Consider the following 24324-nt stretch of genomic DNA (forward strand, 5'->3'; position numbering starts at 1 on the left):
ATGGGCGCAGGAAGAGCACCTGGGAGCCCCCGGCCCTCCCCAACCTCACTGCGCAGCACTCGGTGATGTGTCCCTTCCCCACGTGCCCTTGCCATGCGCAGGGACACTGCTGCCTTTCCCCGGGGCTGGGACCTGAAGGTCTGCAGCGGGATTATATTTAGAAGAAAAGGAAGAGAGGAGGTGATAAAGGAGGCACCCGTTATCTCCCCGCATGCCGGGCAGGACGGCAGCCCACAGCCGGAACCCAGCGCCAGCACTTCAGACCCGGGACGTCGCTGGTGAGGAGAAGAGCGCTGGCGGGGAGGCGCGAGCAGGGAAAGAAGCCCGGCATTGTCCGTCCTGGCATTGTCCGTCCTGGCCCCGTCCGCACGGCCGGTGCAATTAACTGGAAAACAAGAGGGGGAGAAACGAGCGCAGTGCCTGCCGGGCTGTGCCCAGCTCCAGGGCTGCGTGGTGCTGCCGGGCGCTGCAGCCACTTCTGCTCGCTTCCTGGGTGAGGAACAGCCCCGTCTGCCCCGCTGCCTCGTTGCGGAAAGCTGCAGTGAGCTGAAGTCTGCAGAGGTGTCTGCAGGGACCTGGGGACATCGGAGGCACAGCGCTGCGGTTCCCGGAGGAGCGGCCCATCCGCTGTGGGGCTCAGCACTGCAGGAAGCGTGGGGCGGCGATGGTGCGCGTGGGGCGTTGGGCGATGTCCCAGAGGAGGAACTGCCGGGCCTCAGGCTGGGGACAGCGGGTGTAGGAAGTGCTGCGGAGGGAGGAGCTGTAGCCGAGCCGTTACCCACCCGCACCGTCACCCACTGGGGCTGGAGGTGCTGCCCGGAGCCCCTTTCCCACCCGACCCCGCAGCAGAGGGAACGGCCGCCCCACGGGACCCAGCGTGGGCGATGGACGCTCAGCATCTGTGCATGGAGGAGAGGTGGCTGAGCGCGCGCATGCTGTGCCGGATGTGCTGCATGGGTCAGTGCCTTTCCCAGCCCCGTGGCGCTGCTTGTGGGCTCTGCGTCGCGCTGGCAGCGGGGGCAAACCTCACCCCCCCTGGATAAATTAACAGAGGGGTCAGGAAGGTGCGGCACCGTGGCTGTGGGGTGGGCAGAGGAGCGGTCCCTCGGTGTGGTTTCCTTCTGGGGGCAGCGGTGCCAGGCGGTGGCACTGAGGCTCAGCTGCGTGTTGTAGGACATCGCGCCCAGGCTGAGCCCGGTGTGCGGGGCGTTCGGGGCACCTGGAGCCGTGCTGTGGGCGCAGGCGAGGCGTGGAGGCCGTCCTGCGATGTGCCGCGTGTGTCAGTGCCAGGGTTGGGTGGGGGAACCACGCTGCCGTGCCTCGGATCGCTCAGCCGGCGTCCCACAGCCCTCTCCACACCACACCAGGTGCTGTCTCTCTTCTGAGATTACGCCCTTAAACCGGGCAATCCCCTTTGGTCGGGGCTGGCTGTGAGATTATGCCGAGCACCCCTTCGGGGGGGGGCTGCCAGGTGGCCCCTCAGGCAGCACAGCGCCATTCGGAGCCCTTTTTCCTCCTTTGCTTTGTTTCTCGTGTGGTTTTGTCACCCAGCACAACAGGACAGAGCTCCCTGCTGCTGGGCGGTGTTGGCTCAAAGCTCCCAGCCCCCCCAGGAGGAGCCCTGCTGCCTGGATGTAGGGCTTGGGGCACCTCAGCCCACCCCTTGTGGGACCCTGAGGGCAGTGCTGTGCGTCCCCTGCCCGGCTGGGGCTGAGCTGTGCAATGGAAATAAGCCCTAAGTCCCAGCAATCCAATGAACCAAAAATACATGGAAGAATAAGCTGGCAATAAGCTTCCCCTGCCCTGCTCTGTGCCTGTGCACAGCCGGGCTCTGGCTCCCAGCGCAGCCCCGGCCCACGGCCCCGGGGTGAGCAGCCCCTGTTCCCATACAGCAGCAGGATTTGGCCAGCAGCTCTGGCACCAGCAGCGACTCCTCTGTGTCTCTTCCCCTCATTTGAGTTTGTGCATGAAAAACACTGACCCAGAGCTGCCTTTGTTTTCTTTTCACAGATGAACGGGACAGAGTCCAAAAGAAAACCTTCACTAAATGGGTCAATAAACACTTGATGAAGGTAAGAGCTGCGTGTTCTGTTTCCAGGCAGGTTCAGTGTCTGTCTGTCTGTCTTTCCGTTCCAGCTCAGGACAGGCAGATAAAAGCCTGCTTTACAATCTGGGAACTTTTGCATTGGTGCTGAGGTATAAAACGTGTTCATATTCTGAGCAGAAATGGTTGCACTGGAATCGTGCTGGTGCCTTTGGAGGGCACTGTGACATCGCAGTGCAGCCCTGATGGCAACTTCCACCTCCTGTGTACCCAGGCCTTGCTGGAGCTCACGGTGTGTGCAGCATGCAGCACCCCAATATGCAGCAAACACCATTGCATGCTGCACCATTGCATGCAGCATGCCAATATGCAGCACCCCACTGCCACCACAGTGCTGCTGGCCCACAGCTCTTGGTTATGTTTTGTGTCATCCAGGCCTCCCTCTGGTAGGTGCAGATGTGCTGGTATGAATGTTGCACCACGAGGTGCTTGTCTTGTGTAACTGCCAAGTAATTTTTAAATTAATTCTCCTTTTGCAAAAGGAAGAAAAGAGCTTTGGGTATTAGGAGCACCACAGTGGTGCTTTACGAGCAGTTCTGCAAACATCTGTGTCAGCCTTTCAGCTCCCTGCTACATCTCTCAGAGGAGGCGAAGTGAGCCCACTTGGTTTGGGCTGTGGGGACAAAACTGGGGCCGGGTAATGCAGCAGGGCAGGGCTTGTGAGGGGGTGGGTTTAGGGGGAGGGAGCAGGCTTGGGGGCGTTGTGCTGGTGCACACAGGAGGAATCTTCTCTGCTCATCAGTGTGGCCATGTGGTGTTGTAGGAGATGTTGGGCAGTGCAGTTGGCTCAGCTGCTGCTGCAGCTCTGTGTGCTGCATTATGGGATGTCCTGGGGGAGGGGTGGGTTAATGGGGGCCTGCTGGTGCATCTGAGGAAGGCAGCATCGTCTGCTGGGTTGTTTTGGAAGCTGGAGGCTGCTTTCTGTAGTGGAAATAACCTCTTGGAATAACCATTTTAAATGCACACAGTGGGGGGCGGTCTGCTTGCAAACTCCCAGTGTCCCCTTTCCTCCCCTCCAGGTGCGCAAGCACATCAATGACCTCTATGAGGACCTGAGGGACGGCCACAACCTCGTCTCGCTGCTGGAGGTGCTGTCGGGCGTGAAGCTGGTGAGTGCAGTGCTGTACCCCCTGCCTTCCCCTCCTCCAGTGCCTTCACAGCCATTCCTTATGCCATACTTTTGTTTCCAAACATGCATCAGTTTCCTTGGTTGTCATTTTGTTCATTTTTCTTTCAACCCCGCTCTCCTCCTCCTGCTTTCCCGGATACCGCCAAGGCCGTCAGTGTGGGTGCCCTGCGCAGAGCCCTGTCTCTGAGGGGGATTTCTGCCCTCCTTCCCCAGACTCTGCTTTGTATTGAAGTTGCTGGAAGGCAGTGGCTTTGGCAGGAGTTATTCCTGTGACGTGTGCTCGGTTCAGCCCAGCCCCTCAGCTGATCCGTGCCCCAGAGCTGGCATGCAGAGCTCTCTTCTCACATCTCAAGCATCACAGAACCCCCTCTGTCCTCCTCCTCCTTTGCAGACTGTCACACTACTGAGATGTAATGGAGCAACAGCGTAGCGCAGCAGGATCTGCTGCAGCGTTCCCTAAATTAGGATCCGGGCAGAGTTCTTTAACTCGCTCCATCACTTTCCTGAGAAGCCCATGAGCTGCTGTGGGGCCAAATGAAGCTCCGGGACCCAGACGGCCTTCCTCTTCCTTTTGGCTTCAGAGCTGCAGGAGGGGGTTGCTCTGTGTCCCATCCCTTACATCCTCCTCGAGCCCTGGGGCCGGCGGTGTCCAGGAGGGGCAGTGAGGACCCTGCGGGGCGTCCCTTTCTGTTGGGTTTTCCTTTCGCTGGGTGTTGCATTTTGGTTTCCATTCTGTCTCCCTGTGTGTGTCCCCCCGTCGGTTCCCATTAGCAAATAGAGCCGCCAGCTCAGAGGAGCCTCCGCCTGGTGAAAGCGCCGGCCTGGTGCCGTGCCAGCAGCGAGGAGCGGGAGGAGGAGGAAGATGATGATGAAGAAGTAGGTCGAGCCTGCCCAGAGTCGGCACCGCAGTGCCAGCAGACGGCCCAGCGCAGTGCTGCCAGGCGCCGAGCTGCTCCTCGCCACTGGGGTGTTCCGTACATCCCTGATGCTGGCGGGGGAGGAGCAGAGCGCTGCCTGGGCTGTCTGCTTGCACGCGGGGCTGGAATGGGCTCTGCACGCTCCCACGGACCCCACCTGGGTCCCTGCTCAGTCTGGAGTGCTCTCTGCTAACCACACTGCATGGCACGCACGGGCACTGGGTGGCCCCATGCATGTGAATGAGATGAGAGTGGAACCTAACGGGGCCCAACCATGCCTGCGGTGTACAGACAGACTCCCACCCCCCTTGGCTAAGAAGATTGATTTCCCAGCCCTGTGCTCCTTGCACAGTGTCTGTGAGAGCTGTGGGTGCAGCCCCCCCCCCGAGCTGTTCCTCCTGCAGTGCTGGCTCTGCCCCTGCAGCTCCATCCTTGGCCAGCACTCCTCTGCTGGGGCACCTCACTGCTCCTGGGGGTTCAGGCAGAGCGCTGTGGCTCCTGCATGGGAGGAGCTGTGCCCACACCTCGCCTCGGGCAGTCAGTTAGGGACTAGCAGTTGATCCCCGCTACAAAACCCCTGGGGCTGAGCTGGTCGTGCCCGATTCTGGGAGCAGCTTAGAGCCTCACTGCAGGGACTTTCTGGGGTGCGGAGTGGCCCAGAGCACATCCCCGGCAGAGCATCTCTTGGGACCTTCCCAGCTCTGTGTGCCGTGGGGGCTTTTCCTTCTTTCAGTGGGATTTCACGTGGCCACGACTTCATTCAGCTCCAGAATGAGGAAAGAGCACAGAGTGCTTTGTGTGCACGGGGCACGGCGGGTTGCAGGCAGCATGCAGGGCGTGCAGTGCAGTGCGGCGCGGGCGCTGCATCCCCACCAGGCAGCCCTGCAGCCCCCACCTTTTTTGCAGCCCCGCGAGAAGGGCCGGATGCGATTCCACAGACTGCAGAACGTGCAGATAGCGCTGGATTTCCTGAAGCAGCGGCAGGTAAGGCTGCACGGGTGGGGGGGTTGGGGGTTGTGGTGGGGTTTCAGCTCTGGCAGCAGCAGCCCTGGGGGCTTTGTGCTCCCTCTCCTGGCTGTAGCAACGCTGGGTGCGCATCCCAGAGGCACAGAACTATCTGTAATGGTGCGAATAAATGGTTTCAAACTGAGGAGTTGTGGTGCTGCTGTTGTGCAGACGTTGCTGGGTCGCAGCAGCTGCCCCCTGTGTTGGGTGCTGCCCAGCTCTGCCTGTCCCTCCAGCCACGCACCCACTGCTGAACTGCACCACTTTGTTCCAGGGCAGAGGTTTTTCTCTTTGCTGCTTGAGGGCATGGAATAAATTTGCACACATGCCCTGCCCCAGGGAGCAGCCCCCCTTCCTCCACCAGTCCCTCATTTTGCTGGCGGCTGCAGGCAGTTTCTCCCCCCAGATAGAGCAGCTCTTTCCTTCTTGCTGCTGGCCTGGTGGTGGGGTTTGCTGGGGGCAGCACCCCCCCATGGATCCGGCTCGATGCATGCCTGGTGCTCAGTGCTCTCCTGGCATTGCTGCTGCAGAGCCCTGAGAGCAAAGCAGCCGTGAGGAAGCAGCTCTGAGCTGCTCCTGCCAGGGCACAGACCTGGTGGCTGCTGGTTATCCACCTTTGTTGGGGAGGACAATGAGCACAGCTTGGTTCTGAACCCACCGGGGAGTTAATAGAGCTCGGCTGTCCTCCTTTGACCGTGGTCCGTGGTCTGTAGCTGTTAAATTATGCATCAGCGCTTGGGGCTCTGGGGACAGGGCACTTCTCCCACAGACTGCAATAGGGCAGTTAAGTGCTGTGGAAGCCCTGGAGCCGCAGCCCCAGCACCTGGGGCACAGGGCTGGCCGTCTGGATGTGCCGTGCCGGGGGTTGGGTCCCGTGGCGGTGGGGAGTTCTGACTGTTTGCTTCTTTGCCAGGTGAAACTGGTGAACATTCGCAACGATGACATTACAGATGGAAATCCCAAGCTCACCCTGGGGCTCATATGGACCATCATCCTCCACTTCCAGGTAGGCAGAGAACCCTTCCTTCCTTGTGGGGTGTGGGCTGCTCCCAGCACTCTGGTCTCAGGCTATGCACACACGTTCCGGGGTGATGCCGCAGCGCCGGGCGGGCGGGGGTTCACGTGCATGGCAGTGCCATGGAGACTGGTGCTGGAGAATAACGACTCCCTTGTCTCATCATTTACGTAATTAAATTGTCGATGATGGGCTGTGTGCTGTGGCCTCGGCTTGGCACCACGGTGGTTGGCAGTGGTTTGCTCAGATGAATCCTCTGGAGGAGAGCAAGCGTGGGGTGGGTGGTGGGGGTGGGATGGACGCTGTCAGCGCGGCTCATTAGGATGGCACACATGGGCTGAGTGGGTTGGGATGGGATGCGATGCTGTCTGACCCAGGCAGCGGTGCTGTTACAGCAGCTGGCTGCTACAGATGCAAAACAGACTCTTGGGTCTTTGATCACCTCGGGTTGTGCAGAGATAGCTTTGGTACCCTTAGGGAGGTGACATGTGGCCCCATTGATGTGCCAGGATGTTGAGGACAGCGCTCAGCTGGGAAGGGTCAAACCTGGTGTTCAGGGATGGGCGCCTTGGGGTCCCGCAGTGCCCGAGGAGCAGAGCCAGGCCTGGAGGTGGTGGCAGCCGTGAGCTGGTGGCTGCAGCCCAAAGGCCGTCCCCGGTTCCCTGACGTGTCCTCAATGGCATTTTCCATGTGAGACGAGTGCTGGTTTGAGGCCCCTTAAGGAAGCTTTTCATTTCCAGAGGCTGAGTACAGCCCCTGGGGAGCTGCTGCCTTGGCTGCACAGTGGGGCTGTTGGTTCCTTCCAAAAACGTGACGGCTTTCGGGGCGAAGGCATTTCTGGCTGTGGACGGGGGCCAGGGCTGCTGTTTTCCCAGGGCATGGCTGCTGCCCGGTGCCCTTTCCGATGGCATTTCTAGGGGATGACAGCACCCCTGCCAATGGTGAGGAATGAGGACAATGCGAGGACGCCCCTGGATGCTCCTGCTTGTCTGGAGCCACCTGCATGCCCTGTGCCGGAGTGGCCGTGTGGCCGTGACTGTGCCGTGTTACCAGGGAGGGTCTTTTTGGGGGTTTCAAATAGGGTGTGAGCTCCCAGTGGAGTGCTGTGCTGTGGTGACCCTGGGGTCGAGTGGGGCTGTAGCCCTGATGAGGCCCGGTCCCATCTGCGGGGGGTGCTGGGAGCTGCCCAAGCTCCCCTCGCCCCACTGCAGGCAGGCAGCCCTGAGCCTGCGCACGTCCTCCCTGCGCCAGCGGGATTTTCTCTGGGCTGTAGCTCCATTGTGAGCCTCTTAATCTCCCGTATCCTGGTGCTGCAGCCGGCGGCTCCGACTGCGAGCAGAGCGGTGCTGGGTGGGATGGTGGCAGCGCTGGGTGCTGTGATCCGGGTCGGTGCTGCCCCATTTCTGGGGCTGGTGGTGTCCGTGGGTCCCTTGTCACAGAGGGGTGACTCGGGAGGTGGCTGTGGTTGGGCTTTGTCCCTCCATCTTTATCTTCTGCTTATTTGCTGTCTCATCCCTGCTGCTGGCACGTGGTCCTCTGTGCTGTGGGTGTCGTGTGCTCCTTGCAGCAGAGCAGTGCCCGCTGCAGGACGTGGGGCTGAGCCCAGCAGGGTCTGCAGCGCTCTCTGGGGCGGGGGCTGCTGTCGTCCCCTGCTGATTCCAAAGGCTGCTGTGTCTGTGGGGCTGCCCCAGCGCTGTCCCTCTGGGCGGCGGTGTGCACGTGATGTGGGCTATTGGGGCTATGGGGATCTCAGTGCCGGGGGGCACGGTGAGAGCAGCCTTCCCGGAGCGCCCCGTGGGAGCCAGCAGCATTCTGCATCCCCGTGCCTATCTCCATCCGTGTGCGTGCAGAGCGGCTCTGACTCCTCCCTGCTTTTTTCCCATCTCCTTCCCACCCCTTCCTTTATGTACCTTTCCCAACCTTCCCATTTTCTTGTGGCTTTTCTTTCCCTCCCTACCCCTCCCAACCTCCCCTCCCCTTTCGCTGCTCTCCGTCTGGTTCCTGCTCTCTGTTTGTGTTGGCTGAGGGCAGTGCTCCAATTACCTCATATTTGGAGAGAGAAAGCCGCAGCCAATCCGCTCTCCGTCTGCTTTTAGGTCAAGTGATTTCTGAACTGCAGTGAGATGCTTTGAATGTGTCTCGCTGCAGCTCGGGCTGTAAGATGGCTGGCGGCAGCAGGCGGGCGTGCGGGGATGCCGGGGGCCGCCCGCGGCGCTGCGCGGTGCGAAACGTGCGCTGAGCCCATGAAGCTGACACTGGGATTTCTTTGGGAGCCGGAGAGCAGAGCGGCGGCGGCAGTGGTGGCGGCGTTCCCGGCGCTTTCGGCGCCGAGGAGATGGGGAATTCTCTGGGCTGCGTTAAAGAGCCGAAAGAAAAAGCTGCCGGGCCGGCTCCGCTGCCCCCCAAAAAAAGGGTTCGCTTCAAACGGAGGAGGAGGGGGAAGAAGAGAGCGGTGCCGGCGGCGGCCCCGCAGCAGGAGCTGCCGGCCGCGGCGGTGCCCGGGGTGGATGAGGATCCGAAGTTGGAGGCGGCACCGCGGCACGAGGAGCCCGACGGGAGCCGGAACTCAGGGGGGGACCCCGGGCGCATCGTGCAGGTGAAGGAGAGGTTCCAGGGGGAGCTGCAGAAAGCGCACCTGGTGCTGGAGCCGAGGGGAGCGCAGACGGCGGGGGATTCCCCTGAGGAGGGCACGACCGTCATCGCCCGCCTGCTGGAGAACCCTGCCGAGCAGGGCTGCGAGCGGGCCGTGAGCCGCCTGGTCCGGCTGCAGCGCGGCGGTACGGGCAGCACCAGGGCTGTGCTGCTGCCGCTGCCACGCGGCCCCGATGGGCTCTGGAAGCACCGCACCGAGGGATCCCCAGCCAGCCCTGTGTGCGGAGAGCAGCCGGCGCGGAGCTGGGAGCCGGCAGACAGCGGCACGCCGGGGATGTGGGGGAGAGGGGGCAGCGGGGAGCCGAGCTCCGGTGCTGCATGGACCTCCACTGCGGAGCCGGGCACCGTTTCGGAACTGTCTACGCCGTCCCCCATGGTGGAGCAGATGGAAAATCCTGGTGTCGGGAAGTCCCCGGTGCTGCCGTCACCTGGTGCCGGGCAGGGCGACGCGCACGGGCTGCCGGTGTCCCACAGCGGGTCCTCCTCTGGTGGCACCGCCCGCTGCTCCTCGGGGTACGGCAGTGAGCGGGCCGGGAGCTCCGGAGCTGGCGGGACTGCGGCTCCTCCTGCCGAAGGTGTGCGCAGCGCGCAGCGCCGGGCTCTGCTGGGCGGCTCCGGGCCGGCCGGAGGAACGGTCAGTGTCTGCGTGTGCCGTCATCCCGTGTTTGGAGTGGGGGGGGGAACCCGGTCCAGCAGAACCCCGGTGATTGTGGCTGCTGGGAATGGTCAGCACTGTGTGTGGTGCTGAGCTGTGTGCTGCGAGGCACAGCCTGAGATGGGGTGGGAGGCGGCAGGCAGAGATGCGGAGCCTCTTCCCCTTGAGCATCTCCGCGGGGTCTTGTTCATGTGGAGCCCAGGAGAGGAAAGTGGGCACGTGTGAGGAGCACCCCATGATGGTGGGGAGCAGCTCTCAGCGAGGTTGGTGGGTTTGGGACCACGGGTGTGTGGGCTCTGGATGTGATTGCATTTGCCATGGCGTTGTGTGCCAGGGGGTGGTCGGGGGGCTCAAAATGTGTCCCCTGGATTTGTTCTTGTGCCGTGCTCTGATGAAGGGAAGCGGCAGCCCGTGGGGCTGAGTGCAGGGTGAGCTCCGTGGGCATTTCACCCACTTGGGGCCACCCCTGTGCTCAGGGATGGCGTGCTGGGGCAGCCCTGCTAGTCAGTACAGGGTCTGGGGCTGACCCAAGGGGCAGTTAGAGGTGACAGATGGCAGAGCATTGCTGGGAGAGAGCGTGGGCTATTTGCCCGTTCTGAGAAAGGTCTCCACGAGGAGGAGGTGATGCTGTGCTTGGCTTTGGAGCTGTTGCTGTTGCAGGTGGCTCACAGAGTGAATTCGTGCTAGGGTTTGACCAAGCTGCTCACAGCCATGGGGTGAGCAGTGCTGGGAAGGCTGGGCTGCTTGCCCCGTGCCTGTGCTGTGTTAGGGCCGGTGCCACTGCGATGGCCACCAGTTGCTTGGTGGAGGCTGATGCAGGAAAGGCCCATGAGGAGCTGCCTGGTGTTACCAGCTGCCTCTTGCCTTCCTAAATCTCAGTCCTGACACTGATGTAGGAAGAAAGGAGGGTGGAGCCGGTGCCGCACCCTGCGCCTCTCCAGGCACCCCCAGGAGGGTCTGCTGCACAGATGCGCTTGTGGGGAGACGCAGCAGGTGGGGATGGTGGAAAGGAAGGCACTATTGGGGCTGGCTGCAGCAAGGAGTGTCCCTGCCGGGCAGTGTGGCAGGCCAGCCCCCTGCATGGGGGCTCCATGGGCTTCTGAGGGTTCCTTCGATGCTGGGAGCTGTGCAGCCACCCGGTGCATCACCATCCTCGGCCCCACAGCCTTTGGGTCTGGAAGGGTTAACGGCGGCGCTGGCTGCACAAAGAGCGGTTCTGTGCATGACAGCGGATCAGGCTGGAGGGAGGTGAGCTGCAGCATACCAATGGCATGGGGGGGGGAGCCCTGCTATCCCTCCTGCCCAGGGCTTGGGGGATGCGGTGATGGGGCGCTCTGGGGACAAACTGGACTTGGAGGGGCAGCAGGTGGGGTTGGTGCTGATGATCCCAGCATTGCTGGGAGGAGGAACAGCTCGGGAAGAGGCTGGGTTGTGTTCTGCCAGCTCCCAGAAAGTATGCACAGTTCACACCCTCCTCTTTGTCTGCCCCGTCATTAAGGCGAGGTAATTGTGCTAATTGGGGAACTGGGAGGATGGGTGGGGAGCAAGCCGTGTCAATCAGAAATAGTCTGGCATGGAGACACGTGCGTGTTGTCACATGCAAACCTGGGATCCACAGCCGGTGCTGTGCTCTTATGGAAAGGCGTTGGTGGCGGTCGGTCCCTGCTGCAGGGCTGTGGTGGCACTGCCACCTGCACTGGGCATGGTGAGGGGGAGCTGGGATGTGGCAGTCCCATCCTGCCAGCTGGTGGCCCTGCTCCGAGCTGTGCTGGCTGTGATGGCATGGGCCACCTCTGCTCCGATTGTCACTGAGCAGCACCTCTGGGCACTGCTCTGCCCCGCGGAGTGGCACTGCTGAGCTCGGTGGCACTGCACCTGGAGCTGTGCTCTGCCCAAACCACGCCGCACGCAGCAGTGTCCCTGAGCTCACCATCTGAGCATCCCCCCTCCCTCGCAGCCGCCAGGAGATTCCTCCTGCTCTGCTGGGGGCTGCCAGCCCTGCTGCAGGAGCTGAGCGTCCTGGTGGAGCCTTCCCTGCGTCACCCCCTGGTCTGCTCCTGCTTGCAGATCTCTGACATCTACATCAGTGGGGAGTCAGGGGACATGTCAGCCAAGGAGAAACTGCTGCTATGGACACAGAAAGTGACAGCGGGTTACATCGGGGTGAAGTGCACCAACTTCTCTTCGTGTTGGAGCGATGGGAAGATGTTCAATGCGCTCATCCACAGATACAGGTGGGTGAGAATTGTTGGTGGGTGGAAGGAAGGCTGGGGGCTTCCCGGGGGTCCTTGCCCACCTCTGTGTTTGGTGGTGGGATGCAGTTGCTCGGGATGTGGGTGAGGTTTTCAGGGTCTCTTTTCCCTTGGAACCATCTGTGCCAAGGAGCCGAGCCGATGCTCAGAAAAAGCGATGGAGGCGTCAGGCTGCGGGTGGGGGGAGGTTTAACGAGGCTGGGATGCTGTGCCCCGGCGTCAGGGCTCTGACACATGCCTCGCAGGCCGGATCTGGTGGACATGGAGCGGGTGCAGATCCAGAGTAACCGGGAGAACTTGGAGCAGGCCTTCGAGATCGCGGAGCGGCTGGGGGTGACGCGGCTGCTGGATGCTGAAGGTGAGAGCTGCTGAGGGCAGCGCGGGGCAGAGCTGAGCGCGGTGTCTCCTCCGATCCCTCACAGCTTCTGCTCCCCCTCTGCAGACGTGGACGTTCCATCTCCGGACGAGAAGTCGGTGATAACTTACGTGTCTTCAATCTACGATGCCTTTCCCAAAGTCCCTGAGGGAGGAGAAGGGATCAGTGCCATCGTAAGCGATGCGGCTCAGCACCCAGACTCGGGAGGGGCCCGGAGGTCTTCCTTCAGCCCTTACAGGCTGGGGGCAGCTTGCGGGAGGAAGGAGCTTCCCCAGGTCCAGAGGGATGCGGGGATGTGGCAGTGCTGACTGCAGCGTGTTCTCCCCCGCAGGAGGTGGACTCGAGGTGGCTGGAGTACCAGACCCGCTTGGAGTCCCTCATCTCCTGGATCAAGCAGCACACGATACTCATGTCAGATAAATCCTTCCCCCAGAACCCCGTAGAGCTGAAGGTGGGTCCTGGAGTGGTCCTTGCACACAGTGCTGCGTGGTGCTGTTCCCCACGGTGGTTTCTGATGCAGCCTTTCTCATCACAGGCACTTTATAACCAATACATACACTTCAAAGAAACTGAAATCCCAGCAAGAGAGCAGGAGAAGGGAAGGATAGAGGAGCTCTACAAGCTGTTAGAGGTAAGGTTTGTGAGAGGTAAGCCGTGCAGAGGCTTGCAGGTGGGAGTGCTGTGCTTTTAGCGAGACTATGGTGTGCTCACCCCAGATTTATTTTGGAACAGAGAAGTGGAAACAACCCTCGGGGCAAATAATTTAGCAAAGAGCTCTCGGGAGCGGAGACAGACATTGCCTCACAGCCCCGCCTGCCTTGCCGCAGTTTGGCCAGCTCGGGGAGGTGTGGGTTGCCATTCTGTCGGTGTTTTCTGCAGGTGTGGATTGAGTTTGGACGCATCAAATTGCCGCAGGGGTACCACCCCAACGACGTGGAGGAGGAGTGGGGCAAGCTGATCATCGAGATGCTGGAGCGTGAGAAGCTCCTGCGGCCGGCGGTGGAAAGGTTGGTGCCCCTCTGTGCCCTGCAGGGACACCCCTGTGCCCAAAGCGTGACCCAGCGCCTTTCTCATTTTCTCCCATCCATTCCTCAGGCTGGAACTGCTGCTACAAATCGCCAACAAAATCCAGAACGGCGCTCTGAGCTGTGAAGAAAAACTCACACTTGCAAAGAACACACTGCAAGCTGTGAGTGGGGGCTGACATTGTTATTTCCTCTTCTTCTGACTCTTCTTTCATGCCCATCTCTGTCACTCTCGCTTACTGTGGGGTGGTGAGTTCCCCCGGACAACTTTCCTTTCTGTAGGATGTGGAGCCCATCCAAGTAGGGCTGTGGGGATGGTGGTGGGTACAGCTGAGCTGGGGATGGACCCTGCAGGGCTGCTGGCTTGGGAGGCGGCTGCTGTTCTGGGAAAGCTTGTGACATCACGAGGCTTAAAAAACCACAAAAATCTGCTGTGTTTGTCTGGAAGAGAGATAGAAAAGACTCAGCTTCAGACTGTCGCTACCTACTAACTATGGAGTAGATTTCTGTAGAGGAAGTGTGTTGTTCTGGAAGATGGAGGTGCACAGAGCTGCGGGGTCTGGAAGCTGGCTGGTTAAATCCAACCAAGAAGTGAGGTGCCATGTGAGGGGCTGTCACTGCATGGGGCGTCTGCCAGCTTTGGCTCTGTCTGAAGTTTGCAGGAGTTTTTTTAAAAGCAACGTGCCGAGCGAGGTGTGAGTTCTAACAGACAGAACCATAACTGAGCATAGGGTGAAGAGGTCCTTTTGGTGCTGGAGTCAGTGCTGGGTTTCTGTTCTCTCTGCCCACACGTCAGGGCTGGGGGAGCAGCCCTCAGCCTCACTGATCCTCACCCATCTGCATGCAGGATGCTGCCCACCTGGAGGCCGGCCAGCCGGTGCAGTACGAGGCCGACGTCGTGGTGTACCTGCAGGAGTGCGAGGGGCTGCTCCGCCAGCTGCAGGTGGACGTGCAGATCCTGCGGGACGAGAATTACTACCAGCTGGAGGAGCTGGCGTTCAGGTGAGCGGGGCTGTGCTTGAGGTGGCTCCAGCGGTGCTGCGTGTCGTCCCTGCTCCTCATGCGTGCCAGCAGGCAGCGCAGCATCGGCCTCATCTGCTCACCGCTCCGTTTCTCCGCCAGGATCATGCGGCTGCAGGACGAGCTGGTGACGCTGAGGCTCGAGTGCACCAACCTGTACAGAAAGGGCCACTTCTCCACGCTGGAGCTGGCGCCCGCACCCACCCTGAGCACCACGCAGCTGAAGGGCGAATCCCTGACCAAAGGGCTGCACACCTCATCTGCCTCCTGGTTCAGGAAGCCCATGACCAGGACGGAGCTGGTGGCCATCTCCTCCTCTGAGGACGAAGGCAGCCTGCGCTTCGTGTATGAGCTGCTGGCCTGGGTGGAGGAGATGCAGGTGAGCGCTGACTGCCTTCCTGCGCACTGATGAGGGAGGACGTGTGGTTTTGCCTGGAGATTGTGGTTGTTCTGACGGCTCAGAGTTTCTGGAGAGCTTTTGTCTTGTTTCTCTCATGTGATCCCAATCTTCACTGCGTATTGGAGGATGCTTTCAAAGCTGCATGCAAATCTGCAGTGACCAGTCAGTCCCGTGGGCTTGGGGCCCCTACCAGGGCTGCTGTGCCATCCGTCACCTCCTTCATTACCCAGGAGGTTCCCTTGGCTCTCTGAGGTGAGTCCCCAGCCCAGGAGGGCTGACCTGCACTCTTGGCCTGTTGCAGATGAGGTTGGAGCGGGCAGAGTGGGGCAGCGACCTGCCCAGCGTGGAAACCCAGCTGGAGACACAGCGGCACATCCACAGCAGCGTGGAGGAGCTGGGCTCCAACGTCAAGGAGGCACGGCTGTATGAGGTATGGCAGCACTGGACTGCGTGCATGGGAGGGTGACGAAGTCAGGATGTCCCCTCCTGTGGGTAGAGGTGGATGGGGCAGATGGGTTTTTAAGGACAGAGCTTCTGAGCAGCTGGGCTGCTGCTGCCCTGAGCATCCTCTCTGCCCCCATCCTCTCTGGGTTTGGAGATGGGGTTTTGAAAGATGTCCTACATCAGGTAACAGGAGTGCTTTCATCCCCCAGGGTAAGATGTCTCAGAATTTCCGCGCTAGTTACACAGAGACGCTCAGCAAGCTGGAGACACAGTACTGCAAGCTGATGGTGAGTGGGTCTGTCTGCATCTCGAGCAATGCCTGATGCTGCAGGGAGCGCCTGCTGTGTCCTGGGCACACGGGTCGAGCATCCAGTTCTGCTGCGAGGGCGGGAGGGAGCAGCATCTCTCGAGGCTCAGCCCTGGCTCTCTGAGCTCACGCAGGGATGGGTCGCTTCGTTGTGTCCAGGAAACCTCGAGCTTCCGACTGAGGCACCTGCAGAGCTTGCACGGCTTTGTGTCTCGGGCCACCGCCGAGCTGATATGGCTGAATGAGAAGGAGGAGGAGGAACTGGCCTATGACTGGAGTGACAACAACCCGAACATCGCAGCTAAGAGAAACTACTTCTCGGTGAGTGACTGGCTGCGCTGGGCTGGGAGCTCCTGGTTGCACCACGCTGCCCCCGAGCTCCATGCAGAAGTCCCAGGGATGCTCGGCACGTGTTGCATGCTTCCTGAGTCAGAGCTTGTCGCTCATGAGTGCAGCTCTCCCCGGGGCTGAAGGCACAAAAAAAGTCTGCTCAATTCAGTGTCAATGGAAAAGGCATCAAAAGATGTTTTTTAGCAGTGCTTGAAACTAAAGACATCCTTACACAGACAAAAAAGAAGAAGTCTGGGCTAAAGAGGAAAGTTGATTCCTCTTTAAAGCAGTATAAATAAATTGCTGTCTTCCCACAATTGTAATGTTTGAAACTGAGGAGGTCCCTGGGCAGGCTTCCAGCTCCGGTGTTTGGTCTGCCCTGTGTGTGTGGTGCACAGGGCAGCCTGATGGTGCTCAGACAAGCCTTGCTGGTTTCCTATCTGCACCTGAGATCTGCTGCTGTTTACGGCAGTGCTCTGATACTGCTTGTTCCATTAGCTGGACGCGTGCTGTGAGTGCAGGCTGCTGCTGATAGCTGAGATTTGAACTGTGCTCGTGTCCTTCGTGCAGGAGCTGACGATGGAGCTGGAGGAGAAGCAGGACATCTTCCGCTCCCTCCAAGACACCGCTGAGCTGCTGGCCCTGGAGAACCACCCCGCCAAGCAAACCGTGGAGGTGAGCGGGTGCTGGGGGCAGCAAATCTGTGCCTGCAGCAGCCCCTGTGTGCCTCTTCCTGCTCTGCTTTCCTGTGCTTCGTCTGCGTCCAAACAGACCGACAGCAGGCAGAGCGTTGCCCATTTATGTGCATCTCACCGGCTGTGGCTGTGTCCTTCCTGTGACCCTCCTGGCTGGTGAGCGCTCACTGCTGTTTGCTGTGTGTTCCCCAGGCCTACAGCGCTGCTGTGCAGAGCCAGTGGCAGTGGATCAAGCAGCTCTGCCTGTGCGTGGAGCAGCACGTGAAGGAGAACGCTGCCTATTTCCAGGTACGTGGGACAGGGAGCCCCAAATCGCTGGGGCTGAGTGGGAGGGCAAACCCTGCTGCATGTGTGGGTTGCAGAGCATCCCTGCATCCCAGGGCACGAGCTCCATTGGCTGCATCCCAGTGCGTGAGGTTCATGGGCTGCTTTCCCTTTCTGGCAGAGGGGAGCGGCAGCTTGCGCTGCTCATCAGGGCGCTGCTTCTGAACTGCCTGCCTCTTTCTAGCAGCTCTTTGGGAATATCTCACAGGACCAGGCAGCTGCTGGGGGGATCTGGGGTGCTGCCCTGCAGTGCTGTGCTGCCGATGGCTGCGTTGAGCTGTGCAGGTTTCTGTGACACTTCTGGCTTTGCAGTTCTTCAGCGATGCCCGTGAGTCGGAGACGTACCTGCGCAACCTGCAGGACTCCATCAGAAGGAAGTATTCCTGTGACCACAGCACGAGCCTGACGCGGCTGGAGGACCTGCTGCAGGACTCCATGGTGGGTTCTGGGAGTCCCTGCCACCCGCGTGGGGTGTGGAGACGTGGGCAGGGAGGGTTTGGGCTGCGGGTTTCCCTCAGCCTTGATGGAAGGGCAGAAGGGCTCAATCTGTGTGTGTGGAGGCTGGCAGCTTCTTTGTCGCTCTTTCTTACCTAATGAGTTAAAGCTGTATTTCTTCCAATCATGCTCCCGGGGACAGGCACAGGTAGTTTACTTAATCATTTCTTCTTTTTTTCTTTTTTTTTTTTACCTTTTACCATTAAATTATCCCTCACTGTGCATAGCAACTAACCAACCTTGAGAGTACAAAGCATGAGGGACAGCATTGTTCTGGGATCCTCTTCAGCCTTTGTGGCCATGCTAGCTGTAACCGCTCCCCCGGGCCGCCCATGAGCCGCACGCGTCCCTGTCCTGTCCATGGGAGCTTTGCCACCAACCCCTGGGTCACCCCATCGTGCAGGGAGTCGGGTCCAGCAGTTCCTCCCACCGACAGATTTCTGCCCGCATCCAGAGAGCTGTGTGGTCACCCCTGCTGTTCATCTCCTGAGATGTAGATCAGCTGTTGTACCCCTGCCATTGATACAAACACACCTCCATTCTTCGCTTTAGAAGAGGGAGCATGCTTCCGTGGTGTCTCTTCCAGGCAACCAAGCACCCCTGGCTTTGGGCTGGGGCTTGTCCTGCTCTCTGCCACGTAAAACCTCCTGGGACTTTAATTTTGGTGTACACTGTGTTCTCTTTTTTCCCTTTTGAAAGTGCTCTCTTGTCCCAGGAGCCTGAGCCAGAGGTGTGCATGGGGGCAGCAGGAGTAGTGGAGAGGTCCCACCCCTGGTCTGAAGGCTTCTCCCTTCCATCTTTCCTTTTATCCATTTCTCCCAGTCCCTTTTCCCCACGCTGGGCAGGCAGTAGCTCTGATGTCCCAATGCTTGTCCAGCCCCTGCAGTCCCAGCAGAGCTCTGGAAGGGCAGCCTTGGGGTGGGGGTGCTGTGGTGTCTTAAGAAACCTCTCCTCTTCCTCCTCCTCCGCCTCTTCCTATTCCTCCTTCTGCTCACTGAGTAAACCGTGCTTTGTCCTTCTCCCTGCCAGGATGAGAAGGAGCAGCTCATCCAGTCGAAGAGCTCCGTCGCCAGCCTGGTGGGACGGTCCAAGAGCATCGTTCAGCTGCGGCCCAGGAACCCGGAGCACCTGGTGAAGAGCACCATCCCCATCAAGGCTGTGTGTGACTATCGGCAGATCGAGGTGAGGGCTGGGACGGGAAGGCGTTGTGGGTTGGAGCCCGGCTTTGAGTGGGAGGGCACAGCGTGGCAGGGGAGAAGTGCCTGTGAGGTTTTAGAGCTAGTTTTGTGGTGTCTGTCAATGAAAATTAGGGACGCAGTGGGAAGAGAGGAGGAGGGAAGGAGCCGGCTGTTCTTCCTGGAGGAGACTTGCACATCTCAGATTTATTCTGGGAAGGAGTTGAAGTCCTTTTCCCCAGGGAGGATGGGCTTCATCAGCCTCAGCCAAACCAGCACGTGTGTGGCAGCCAGCTCTGCTTCCTGGCCCCTTCCTCTCCAGACATGAACATGCTGCTCCACTTGGCAGCGTCCCGTGCTTTTGCTTGATCAGCTGCAGGGGTTGATGGGGAAGCTGCTTTCCCTACAGCAGGGCTGTGAGCTGTGGGTGGGTGCAGCCCTGCTGATGGGCTGCGTGTTTGTTGTTGGTGCCACTGCAGATCACCATCTGCCGGAACGACGAGTGCGTGCTGGAGGACAACTCGCAGAGAACGAAGTGGAAGGTGATCAGCCCCACAGGAAACGAGGCCATGGTGCCCTCCGTGTGCTTCCTGATCCCCCCTCCCAACAAAGAGGCCATCGAGATGGCCAACAGGTAACTTGCTGCTGGGGGTACGGCCCAGGGGTGCAGGGACCTCTTGTGCAATGAGTGGGGATAGGGCTGACGTGCTGGGAGGGCTGGGGCTGACGGACCTGCTCATTCCCATCACAGGGTGGAACAGCTGTACCAGAAAGTGATGGCTCTCTGGCACCAGCTCCACATGAACACAAAGAGCCTCATCTCCTGGAACTACCTTCGGAAGGACATTGCCTTGGTGCAGAGCTTCAGCATGGAAAAGGTGTGGCAGAAACTTCTGTGCCTGCGCTGCTGCACACTCACACGGTGGTGGGGAGAAGGGAGTGTGAAGGTGAAGAGCGGGGGCTGCCGGGACCCGCAGTGATGTGGGGCAATGGCAGAACCTGAGCTCGGGGGCTCAGCACAGAATGGCTGCACGTTTTCCCATTAAAAAGAACGTCCACAGTTTGCACTGTGCTGTAATAAGGATAAGGGATCATGGACTTAGCATTTCATTAGGGATGAGCAATGAGGGAGGGGGCTAACATGGGGAGCTCTCCTGTTCTGCTCTAAAGAGCAAATGGAGGCGATGGAGGTACGGAGGCTTCGGTGACCTGCAGGCTGTGATCCCGTGGTGGATGTGCTGCTTTTCCCCTTGCAGCTCCGCTCCCTGGCGCAGGGGGAGTGCCAGCAGGCGCTGAGGAGCCTCCAGGCGCACTATGAGGACTTCCTGCAGGACAGCCGCGACTCCGAGCTCTTCTCAGTGTCAGACCGTCTGCGCCTGGAGGAGGAGGTGGAGTCTTCCAAGGAGCACATCCAGCAGCTGCTGGAGTCCATGGAGAACGGTGAGCTCCGCAGGGCTGATGGATTAACTAGGAGCTGCGGGGACTAATAAACAAAGGATTTATGGGACAGCTTCATCTTCTCATCTGTCTTGAGCTAGCTGGATGGTATTGTGAGCAGCTGCTCTGTTTATTCCTCCATCCATTCAAATATTCGGCCTCTGTCCAGTGACATTCCCACAGCGCAGACTTGGCTTTGCAGCCCCAGGTTAATGCACAGCCCTCTTCCCCTAACACTGCCAGAGACAGGCTTGTCACTGGTCAGATGCGTCCTTCCTGTGTTCAGTCTGTTAACAAAATGGATGCGGCAGCCGCAGTCCCGCTGCTCAGAGCTCAGTCCCATTAGGATGTGGGTCTTGGTGTGGTGTCCTGTGGCTGGACCCGTTCTCAGCTCTATTGCAATGAGAAGATCTGATTCTCTTGTTTTCTACCTGAACAAAGACCACAGCACCACAGTGCCAGCATGGTGGGCTCCCAGCAGATACTGAGCGGGGCTGTGAGCTGCTCTTGTGGTTTGTCCCCAATTTGCAGAAGACAAGGATGAGACAGTTGCCAGGACGTATCTCTCTGAGCTCCAGAACGTCCGCCTGCGCCTGGAGGAGTGTGAGCAGAGACTCGTGAGCCGCATCCAGTCCCCCAGCAGCACCCGAGCGGATGGTGACAGCATCCAGGAGAACACCGTCCGCATCGCCGAGCAGGAGGTCGGTCCTCAGCTGGGGATGCTGGACGCTGCTCTCCGCGCGTGCCTGCAGTGGCTGTGACCCCTCTATGTTGAATGTGTGGGCAGTGGGAGTGGGGCTTAAGGGAACTTCCCAGACAGAAAAAACTGAGTGGGCTTCCTGCTCCGTCTCACCCCGTCTCCTTCGCCGCCTGCTTTTCTCTGCCCGTTCTGACTCTCCTTTCACCTTCTCTCCCTCCTCCCGCAGCGCACACAGGACGATCTGCAGCGGCTGAAGTCTGACCTGCGCTGCGTTTCGGAGCGCTGCTGCAGCTTCCTCAGCAGAGCACCCAGCGGCCCCAGCACACCGCGCCTGCGAGCTGAGCTCGACTTGGTGGTGAACAAGATGGACCAGACGTATGGGCTGTCCTCTGTCTACCTGGACAAGTGAGTGGGACCTGCCTCTGTGTGTGGTTCTGCTGCCGACCTTCCTTCTGGTCCTCTAACACAGCTAGTTGTGCTGTGACTCGGGGCGCAAACCGCCTTGCAGCCGGGAGGACCTCTGCCAAAAGTGAGATGTCATTGTGCTGCCTCTCTCTGACCCGCCAGGCTGAAGACGGTTGATGTTATCATTCGTAACACCCAAGGAGCAGAGTCTCTGGTGAAGGGATATGAGGTGAAGCTGAGCCAGGAGGAGGCTGTCCCGGCTGACCTGACAGCAATTCAGGCGCACAGAAGTGCCCTGCAGGTTGGTGCTGCTCACTTCAAAGAGTGCACAGAGAAAACAGCCAATGCTTTGTTTGTTGAGCAGATTCCTTCCTTTTCTCTGCTGAATTTACATTGTGTGCTGTTTTTCCTGTCCAAAATAGCTACTGGGAGGACTTGTCTCCCTTATTTCATTGTAAAGATAAAGGAGCAGCCGTGGCCTTGTGCTTCCACTTGCAGGCACATGCTAATGTGTGCCAGCCTCTTAGCAGCTGTGTGTCCTGCTGCTGTGAGGGCAGGGGCTGCTGAACCAATCAGACCTGCTCCAGGCTGGGAACTGCTCCCTCCTGTTGGCATCTCCCAGGTCTGCAGTCAGGCTGTAGACACTGCGGGGGGTGCAGCCAGGGAGGATGAGCTCCTTCGCTCGCTTTGCAGCTGCAGCATGGAGGGATTCTGTGGTTTAATGGCAACCTTAGGTGAAGCTCTGTGCTCTGCTTTCTGTGACGTTAATGTGAGCTGCCTTGTATTGTTTTTGAAGCAATGGCTCGGGGAAGTGAAGGGCAAGAACTCAGTGTTCTCCGTGTTAGAGGAGGAGATGGCGAAGGCAAAGGCAGTGGGGGAGCAGCTGTACCAGCTGAGACAGGAGCGCAGCATCGACCTCGAGCGCTACCAGGAGAAGGGCAGCCAGCTGTGGGACCGCTGGCAGAGAGCCTGCGCCCAGATCGAGACCCGGTGAGAAAACTCCTGCTTCCATTCCCAGATCTGTTTTCATGCTTCAGCTGAGGGCTTGGGTCAGGCTTCTTCGCCCCAGTAGGGGCCCCCGGGATGGCTGGGATGCCCCTCTAACCTGCGGCGGGATTTCACCCCTCTGATCTCCATTCTGCTTTCAGCCACACAGAGCTGGAGAGCATCCAGGAGGTGCTGAGCGATTACCGCCAGTGCCACAGGGCCCTCATCCAGTGGATCGAGGAGATCACCGCCCAGCAGGAGCTGATGAAACCCGGGCAGGCGGAGGACAGCCGGGTGCTGTCAGAGCAGCTGAGCCAGCAAACGGTGAGATGGGAGCGCGGGACGTCCTGACAGCGTGCTCACTGCCCTGACTATGGCTGCTTCTGCTAAAATCCCTCCATCGTTGAGCTTGAGAGCATGAATTCTTAAAGACTGGTGGGGAAACAGAGGAGCTCCTTACCTTGAGGTTGAAATGGGCTGTGCATGAAAGATTGGAGTCTCTGAGGCTTCACCCAGAAGGCAAAAGATAGGAGCTGAAGTTTGGTACATTTCACCTGAGGCTGCCGTCCTGACAATCATTTTTTGCTCTGAATTTTTTTTTTAAGGCTTTGGCTGCAGAAATTGAGAAAAATCAAGCCAAGCTGGACCAGTGTCAGAAGTTCTCCCAGCAGTACTCAGCTGCTGTCAAGGTAAGGGCCCTTCCTAAACCCAGGGCACAGTTTGCACCTCGCCTGCTCTTCACCTCCTGGTTAGCAGAGAGGTGACTGTGTGTGCAAGCAGCCAGCAGGAGCTGAAGCTCTGAGGGTGCCAGTATGAAAGAAGTGGCTGCAGCGTCCTTCTCCCGCCCTGGCTGTGTTTGCAGGACTATGAGCTGCAGCTCATGACGTACCGGGCGTTTGTGGAGTCGCAGCAGAAATCCCCCATGAAGCGCCGGCGCATGCTGTCCTCCTCGGATGCCATCACTCAGGAGGTAGGGACCTGCCTGAGCCTCACGTCGGGGGCTGGGAGTTCTTGCACTCCATCCAACTGCCCAGCGGCCTCTGTGAAATGAGCTCCTTTCTGCTGAGCTCGGTGGATAAATACAGTTTCCACCCTCGCTGTTTTTTCCAATAGCCAGAGAGGGTGGCTTAGTGCTCTAAGCACCAGGTATGAAATACCTGGGCTGCTGGGAACCCCTGGGCCAAATGCAGCGGGGTCGGCTCGGCGAGGTAATAACCGGAGCGCCATGCAGCATTACTGTGTGTGCATCTGTGGGATGAAGCCCTTTAGAGGCCCCGTCTGCTCCGTGCGGATATTAAAGATCCCAACAAGAGTTAAGAGTTGAGCGCCCGCCCCGTGTCCGTGGGCAGAGTGTCCCCTCAGCTCCAGTGCTGTGCAGCATGCAGTGCGTGGCCACGTCCCTCCCCTCCGGCGTTGCTGCCGTCAGTGGGGCCGTGCTGGGGATCTTTCCAGGGCAGAGATGCTGCATCCGTGCCATGTGCTGTGCAGCGCAGTGCACCCAGCTCTGCTGGCTGTGACCGACGCGCCGCCCTTCTCCCCCTTTGCAGTTCATGGATTTGCGCACTCGGTACACAGCTCTGGTAACGCTGACCACGCAGCACGTCAAGTACATCAGCGATGCTCTGCGGCGGCTGGAGGAGGAGGAGGTGAGGGCATTGCCTGGAGCTGAGCTGCATCCTCATCACTCAGACTCTCTTCCTAGCAGCCCAGGGTTGCTGCTCTGCTTCTCTAACGTCTGCCCTCAGCTTTCAGTCCCACCTGTGTCTCAGGTGCTGCTCCTGAGAGACTCTGGAAATCTGGGACCCCTTTGACGCAATTTCTTTCTCCTCGATTTGCAGAAAGTGGTGGAGGAGGAGAAGCAAGAGCATGTGGACAAGGTGAAGGAGCTCCTGGGCTGGGCTGTGGGCCTGAAGCAGAGCGTGCAAGGCAGAACAGCTGCTGCCCAGAGCAGGGAGCTGGGAGACATCGAGAAGTCCATCTCAGAGCAGCAGGTAGGCAGGCACCTTCTGGGCCCACCTCTGACCCACTCTTGTTACGTGTCCCCTGTCCTCTTGGTGTCACTGTGTTATTTGGCTTCCAGGAGAGCAGTCCTTCCTCTCTCATGGCCACAATCCCTGTGGGGGCAAACATGAGGTTGTTTGCTTAACTTCTGCTGTTCTTCCATGGCTGAATTAAGCTTCCTTCTGCTTTTTCAACAGGCCCTCAGTGAGGAGCTGGCTGCAAAGAAGGAGCAGGTCTCTGAAGCCATCAAAACATCACAAATCTTCCTGGCAAAGCACAACCACAAGTGAGTTCAACCTGGGGAAGTGGTAGGTGGTGGCAGCAGCTGGACAGCTGAGTTATCCTGGGGTGGGCACTGATGGACTGGCATCTGTGAAGTCCAGCACCTGATTTCCACACATCAAAGGGCCATTTTTCCTCATCTGCAACAGCAGCTACGAAATATGAAATGTTTATACTGTTGAGACAATACTT

The 24324-nt window shown here is 59.3% G+C and overlaps 1 protein-coding gene across 3 annotated transcripts in view; it reads left to right on the forward strand.

The window, feature by feature from the left end:
• LOC122169601 (microtubule-actin cross-linking factor 1-like) overlaps window positions 1-24324 on the forward strand; it is a 68558-nt gene that overhangs the window by 19024 nt on the left and 25210 nt on the right. For all 3 annotated transcript variants that reach the window (XM_042835887.1, XM_042835890.1, XM_042835888.1), the window contains exons 2-34: window positions 2011-2072; window positions 3124-3213; window positions 5057-5134; window positions 6069-6161; window positions 11545-11711; window positions 11975-12087; window positions 12172-12278; window positions 12437-12556; window positions 12641-12736; window positions 12985-13112; window positions 13201-13294; window positions 13978-14132; window positions 14253-14529; window positions 14852-14980; window positions 15204-15281; window positions 15461-15622; window positions 16202-16306; window positions 16519-16614; window positions 16963-17088; window positions 18175-18327; window positions 18800-18954; window positions 19072-19198; window positions 19577-19760; window positions 20289-20458; window positions 20684-20862; window positions 21025-21163; window positions 21659-21852; window positions 22011-22173; window positions 22455-22538; window positions 22712-22819; window positions 23397-23495; window positions 23688-23840; window positions 24048-24136. In XM_042835887.1, the coding sequence (XP_042691821.1) occupies window positions 2011-2072; window positions 3124-3213; window positions 5057-5134; window positions 6069-6161; window positions 11545-11711; window positions 11975-12087; window positions 12172-12278; window positions 12437-12556; window positions 12641-12736; window positions 12985-13112; window positions 13201-13294; window positions 13978-14132; window positions 14253-14529; window positions 14852-14980; window positions 15204-15281; window positions 15461-15622; window positions 16202-16306; window positions 16519-16614; window positions 16963-17088; window positions 18175-18327; window positions 18800-18954; window positions 19072-19198; window positions 19577-19760; window positions 20289-20458; window positions 20684-20862; window positions 21025-21163; window positions 21659-21852; window positions 22011-22173; window positions 22455-22538; window positions 22712-22819; window positions 23397-23495; window positions 23688-23840; window positions 24048-24136 (4273 nt within the window). The remainder of the gene's footprint in view (window positions 1-2010; window positions 2073-3123; window positions 3214-5056; window positions 5135-6068; window positions 6162-11544; window positions 11712-11974; window positions 12088-12171; window positions 12279-12436; window positions 12557-12640; window positions 12737-12984; window positions 13113-13200; window positions 13295-13977; window positions 14133-14252; window positions 14530-14851; window positions 14981-15203; window positions 15282-15460; window positions 15623-16201; window positions 16307-16518; window positions 16615-16962; window positions 17089-18174; window positions 18328-18799; window positions 18955-19071; window positions 19199-19576; window positions 19761-20288; window positions 20459-20683; window positions 20863-21024; window positions 21164-21658; window positions 21853-22010; window positions 22174-22454; window positions 22539-22711; window positions 22820-23396; window positions 23496-23687; window positions 23841-24047; window positions 24137-24324) is intronic.

The sequence above is a fragment of the Centrocercus urophasianus genome, unplaced genomic scaffold, assembly GCF_019232065.1.
Source record: "Centrocercus urophasianus isolate 14NV4802_14NV808 unplaced genomic scaffold, USGS_Curo_1.0 seq_550, whole genome shotgun sequence".
Classification (NCBI taxonomy): Eukaryota; Metazoa; Chordata; class Aves; order Galliformes; family Phasianidae; genus Centrocercus; species Centrocercus urophasianus.